This window comes from Pan paniscus, chromosome 11 (genome assembly GCF_029289425.2).
Source record: "Pan paniscus chromosome 11, NHGRI_mPanPan1-v2.0_pri, whole genome shotgun sequence".
Taxonomy (NCBI): Eukaryota; Metazoa; Chordata; class Mammalia; order Primates; family Hominidae; genus Pan; species Pan paniscus.
In genome coordinates this window covers 34,883,702-34,889,967 of record NC_073260.2, presented here as the reverse complement: position 1 = coordinate 34,889,967, position 6,266 = coordinate 34,883,702, and the positions used below count along the sequence as shown (strand labels likewise).

The following is a 6,266-nucleotide window of genomic DNA, read 5'->3' as shown; positions in this document are numbered from 1 at the left end:
AACCATATGCATGATCCTAAGGCCATGAAAGTTATATCTCTGTTGGAGTGAGTACATGACAGACCTAAAAGATGCATTCTGATTGCAAATACTAACTAGCGAAGAGATTTTTTTTTACTGTGCTTCAAAAAATCTTGGCAATCATTCAAATTTATGACCTTCTCTGAGAATGAAGAATATTTGATATGATATAAAACAATTCAGTAATGGCCATGATTACAATCTGCTACTAAGAAGCAAGTTATACAATCACTATTGTACAGTGGTGACATTGACAATATGCATTCCCCACGCCACCATACACTGTTAACCATTCATCTCTCACTTGGAAAACAGACAAGTTGTGAACAGGGATTATAAAGCATCACTCAAATAGATAGGACAATCAGTGGATTTCTGAAGGGTAAAGATGCCTTTATAGGGTGAAGCTCACTTCCCAAAAGAAAAAGTGTTTCTGAAAGCAAATGGAACTTCATGTTCTATGAGAAATATCTGCCCTCAATGGCCTTCTCTTTAAGCCATATTGAACAATAGAAAAGTTACTTAAGCACTCATTCCCCTGTCTTTGGTGGGCTCCATATCAAGTACAACTTGATCTCGTTGATATTATAAAACTCTCCTACAATCTGAAGGAGAAACTACCAACATTATCCATTATTTTTCACTTCATTTAAATTAACAAGCCTGACTTCATAACACTATTGGGAGAAGAGTAAAGTTCCCCTTCCCAAAGACAGTGTAGACAGGAAACATGTTTATGTATTGTTTGAATAACCCTACAATTAGACAAGACAAGCTACTGACTATAATTGGGTTTATGGGACACTGTCCCTGGAGTTTTAGAATTTGTAATACTATACAAATAGATGTTTAATTTGCTGCATGAACTGAAGACTTTTCAAAAGGAACAAATAGCTTAAATTGCCCTACACTGCCAATGGCTGGTTCTTTGCAGGATGTTTCTGCGGCGCAAACATCAGGACAACAGCAAGATGAAAGAAGTATCTGCCATGTGTCTCCTAGCGTGAGACACATGTCACCATTTTCCTGAGTTTGAGAAGGAAACTCTGGGCTTGTTTCTAAGTGTCCAAAGTCTCTGTTACTTTATGGCTGCAGAAATCTATACCTTTTTTTGCCTTTATTCCCTGAGACTTCCAAATTATTTTGGATATATCTCCAGGAATGGCAGAAGAAACTGTGAACTTGGAAATCCAAACAGTTCCTAAGTAAGAAGATTATTACCAAATCAGAGGAAGAAAATCATGCCAATGGTACAGAGGTAAATAGATCAGTTAAAATGTGGTTTTGGAAAAAGAAAGAATGCAAAATATTGTTTCTTTTCTCATTCTTTTGTGATACTGATTAAATCACCATCCTCCTACCCTCACATTGCCAAAAGAAAATCTTTCAGCAAAAGTAATATTTTAAGGATGTATCTGTTGACTTCCTGCCTAAATTTTTCTTATTAGTGACAAATTTCTTCAATATATATTACTATCACTAACCTAGAGAACCATTTAAGAACAGAACACAAGTTCATATAAATAAAACATGCCAGATATGTGAAGGAGGGGGTTATGTTTTATATATGTGTGACGTTAATCCTTCTATGCATAAGTACAGATGAACATAACATAAAAAAATGTTCCCGGCAAATTGGACATCTATAAAAGTATTTTTCTTCCTGGGATTTTCTCACTACCCCAAAGTTCAGGTCATCATATTTGCAGTGTGCTTGCTGATGTACCTGATCACCTTGCTGGGCAACATTTTTCTGATCTCCATCACCATTCTAGATTCCCAACTGCACACCCCTATGTACCTCTTCCTCAGCAATCTCTCCTTTCTGGACATCTGGTACTCCTCTTCTGCGCTCACTCCAATGCTGGCAAACTTTGTTTCAGGGAGAAACACTATTTCATTCTCAGGGTGTGCCACTCAGATGTACCTCTCCCTTGCCATGGGCTCCACTGAGTGTGTGCTCCTGCCCATGATGGCATATGACCGGTATGTGGCCATCTGCAACCCCCTGAGATACCCTATCATCATGAATAGGAGAACCTGTGTGCAGATTGCAGCTGGCTCCTGGATGACAGGCTGTCTCACTGCCCTGGTGGAAACGATGTCTGTGCTGCCACTGTCTCTCTGTGGTAATACTATCATCAATCATTTCACTTGTGAAATTCTGGCTGTCTTGAAATTGGTTTGTGTGGACACCTCCCTGGTGCAGTTAATCATGCTGGTGATCAGTGCACTTCTTCTCCCCATGCCAATGCTACTCATTTGTATCTCTTATGCATTTATCCTCGCCAGTATCCTGAGAATCAGCTCAGTGGAAGGCCGAAGTAAAGCCTTTTCAACGTGCACAGCCCACCTGATGGTGGTAGTTTTGTTCTATGGGACGGCTCTCTCCATGTACCTGAAACCCTCCGCTGTAGATTCACAGGAAATAGATAAATTTATGGCTTTGGTGTATGCCGGACTAACCCCCATGTTGAATCCTATCATCTATAGTCTACGGAACAAAGAGGTGAAAGTGGCCTTGAAAAAATTGCTGATTAGAAATCATTTTAATACTGCCTTCATTTCCATCCTCAAATAACAATCACACTCATATAGATAATCAACATTACCCAGAAAACTGCATAATAGTTTACTTAAACCAACCCTGGAAACTACTTATTTTCAACAGAAGTTTACTATTATGTCCTCTATTCTGATTTGTCTTATAAGTAAAACTTTTCATATTAACAAATCATTTATGAAGAATAAATTAAGTTTCCAAGAAAGCAATTAGCATTTATTGAATATTAGTATAACATTAAAATTAGATAATTGCCTATTATTTCATATTTACTTTCTATAGCATCTCAGTGTCCAGCTGTGACATAAGCATAATAACAATAAATATGCCAAAACTGTAAAATTTTGAGGCTAGTCAATTTTGAAATAATTTACTCCAAATGATTCACAATTTCCCCTCAATTTAAAAAGAATATATGTTTTTTAATTAGTGTGGATACAACTCAAAGTATACACACATGCACACACACACACACACACACACACACCCCTAATAATTTGTAAAACCAAAACAGCATCAATTTTGGAACTCTTCCTAGTTTCCAACATGTTAAAGTGGAAAAAACATGGTTTTAACTGTAATGAAATATGAGTGATTTTGGGTTTTTCTGTTTTGTTTTGTTTTGTTTTTTGAGACAGAGTCTTGCTCTGTCACCCAGGCTGGAGTGCAGTGGCGCAATCTCAGCTCACTGCAAGCTCCGCCTCCTGGGTTCACGCCATTCTCCTGCCTCAGCCTCATGAGTAGCTGGGACTACAGGCGCCCACCACCAAGTCCGGCTAATTTTTGTATTTTTAGTAGAGACAGGGTTTCACCTTGTTAGCCAGGATGGTCTCAATCTCCTGACCTTGTGATCCGCCCACCTTGGCCTCCCAAAGTGCTGGGATTACAGGCGTGAGCCACCACGCCCGGCTGAGTGATTTTCTTTATTTGGAATGTTATATGTGGGGGATGAGAAAATATCTGTGTGTGTGCAAATATATCATAACAAGGGTTGGCACTATTGTAATCCTATGTATGAGGTGGAATAGAGGTACAATTGGGAGATCCTGAAGTATCTATGGATATAAGATTAGAATATACTTATATTGTACTTTGATTGTCTCAGTGAATTCATCAACACACACCTATCATGTTATTATTTTTCTTAAAGCATGCTGAATTGACCAGTTAATTAAAGCTGAGGAGTGAAATTATATTGCAAGATAAATAATATATGAATGCAGATACATATTGTAGAAACAGATTCATAAATATATGTCAGCAAAATTACATAAATTATAATTTTACCAATGTTACATATTGATGTACTTTTCCTTGTCTTTTCCACCCTCTCTGGAGCTATAGAATATTGAGGCCAATGTGCACACATTAGTTCTTTATCAGAGAAGGTTCTTTGGATTTATGTGGGTGATGGCTTTATCCTAGGGAGAAGGTACCTCTTGCTGCATACATATAACCTTCCTAAGGCTTAGGTGTAGGGAATATGATGCAATTACAGATAATGATTACAAGAGGTCCCAGACTGAGCAAGACAGAGCTTGCAAGAAATTACTCAGTTGTAGATGAATGGATTAGGAATGGAACCATGTAGAAGGAAAGAATTCAATGAGTAGGAAGTGTGCTGGTGATCTTAATCCAAGTGCTGTTAGCACACATCAGAACACTTTTCTTACTCAAGTATCAGATTCCCAGTTCTATTCAGAATCTCTACAAAGGTAGGTACTGGAAATTTTTATCAAAAATCAAAGCTACACAGTTATTTTTATTTCCATCCTTACTTAAACATTTCAGGATCAGGCAGTAGTGACCACAGCATGATGCTGTTATTTGGCTGAAGAGGAGGAAGGGATGTTAAAACTGTTAACCACTCAGTTTCTACACCAATTTTAGATAAAAAACTAATTCCAGGTAATCACAAACATTAAGCACACAATAATTCATCTTATGTGTTTATATGGGTGGAAAAAAACCTATAAAAATTGTATTGAATTTAAAGTTTTATGTTTCATCAGCTCCAGTGGGCATGTATTAGGCACATAATATCTTCTTCAAAGTCTCAATCAGTGTTTTTAAGGGATGCAATGAACTAAATTAGGAATTGCAGTGTAGGACAAGCCAACAAGCTGTCCAGAAGCAAAACAACAAAATGGCCTTATCTACCTGGTTGGACCCCCACAAGCCTAGAAAAAGTCCTCAGATTTCAGCTACATCTGCAAGAGTCATCTTGTCCAAACAAAGCCAAGATGGAGTTAACTTCTACGTAACCCAAGTATGTTTTCGTTGCTCTCCTCCCAAGGATGGAACTATATATGTAATCCTGAACTGTGTCCTGATTACATCTTCATTATTCCATGATGAGCAGCCCCCACCACTACAATATTTTAAAAATATTATCATTGACTGATAAATAATAATTGTATACATTTATGGGATACAATGTGATATTTTTCTCTATGTACACAAAGTGGGATGATTTATTATTTTTATTTTTTTCATTTCAAATTTTATCTTGGATTCAAGTAGTACATATGCAGGTTTCTTACAGGGGTATATTGCATGATGCTGAGGTTTGGGATACAAATGATCCTGTCATCCAGATAATGAGCACAGCACCCAACAGTTAGTTTTTCATCCCTTGCACCCATCCCTCACTCCTCTATTATCCCCCATGTCTATTGTTACCATAAGTACCCAATTTTTAGCTCTCGCTTACAAGTGAGAACATGTGTTTTCTGTTTCTCCATTAAATGGCTTAGGAGAGTGGCCTCTAGCTGCCTCCATGTTGCTACAAAAGGCATGATTTTGTTCTTATTTATGACTGCCTAGTATTCCATGGTATATATGTACCACATTTTCTTGACATAATCCACCATGGGAACCTAGGATGGGCACCTAGGATGATTCCGTGTCTTTGCTACTGTGAATAGTCCTGTGATGAACATATAAGTGCATGCATCTTTTTAGTAGAATGACTTATTTTCTTTTGGATATATACCCAGTAATGGGATTGGTGAGTGAAATGGTAGTTCTAAGTTCCTTAAGAAATCTCCAAACTGCTTTTCACAATGGGTGAACCAATTTACATTCCCACCAACAATGTAGAAGCATTCCCTCTCTAAGCATTTCCATTTCTCTGCAGCCTTGCCAACATCTGCTGTTCTTTGGCTTTTTAATAATAGCCATTCTGACGGTACAAGATGGCATCTCATTGTGATTTTGATTTGCACTTCTCTTATGATTAGTGATGTTGAGCATTTTTTCGTATCTTTGTTGGCCACGTGTATGTCTTCTTTTGAGAAGTGTCTGTTCATGTCTTTTCCTCACTCCTTAATGGGATTATTTGGTTTTTGCTTGTTGAATTAACTTCCTTATAGATTCTAGATATTAGACCTTTGTCAAATGCATAGTTTGCAAATATTTTCTCCCATTTTGTAAGTTGTCTGTTTACTCTGTTGATAGTTCCTTTTGCTGTGCAGAAGTTCTTCAGTTTAATTAGGTCCCACTCAATCAATTTTTCTTTTGTTGCAGTTGCTTTTGAGGACTTAGTCATAAATTATTTCCCAAGGCCAATGGCCAGAATGGTGTTTGCTAGGTTTTATTCAAGGATTCTTGTAGTTTGAGGTCTTACATTTAAATCTTTAATCCATCTTAAGTACATTTTTGTGTATGGTGAAAAGTAGGA

General features: G+C 37.4%; 1 protein-coding gene across 1 annotated transcript; it reads left to right on the top strand.

Moving 5' to 3' along the window:
- The first annotated feature begins 1,642 nt into the window (after positions 1-1,642).
- LOC100975275 (olfactory receptor 13F1) lies at positions 1,643-2,602 on the top strand. The gene has a single exon (XM_003809248.4). It carries the CDS (start codon positions 1,643-1,645, stop codon positions 2,600-2,602), a length of 960 nt encoding a protein of 319 aa, XP_003809296.2.
- The last annotated feature ends 3,664 nt before the right edge of the window (positions 2,603-6,266 follow it).

Excerpts from the sequence above, each read along its gene's own strand:
- LOC100975275 (XM_003809248.4), top strand. The coding sequence starts at position 1,643 with ATGTTCCCGGCAAATTGGACATCTATAAAAGTATTTTTCTTCCTGGGA.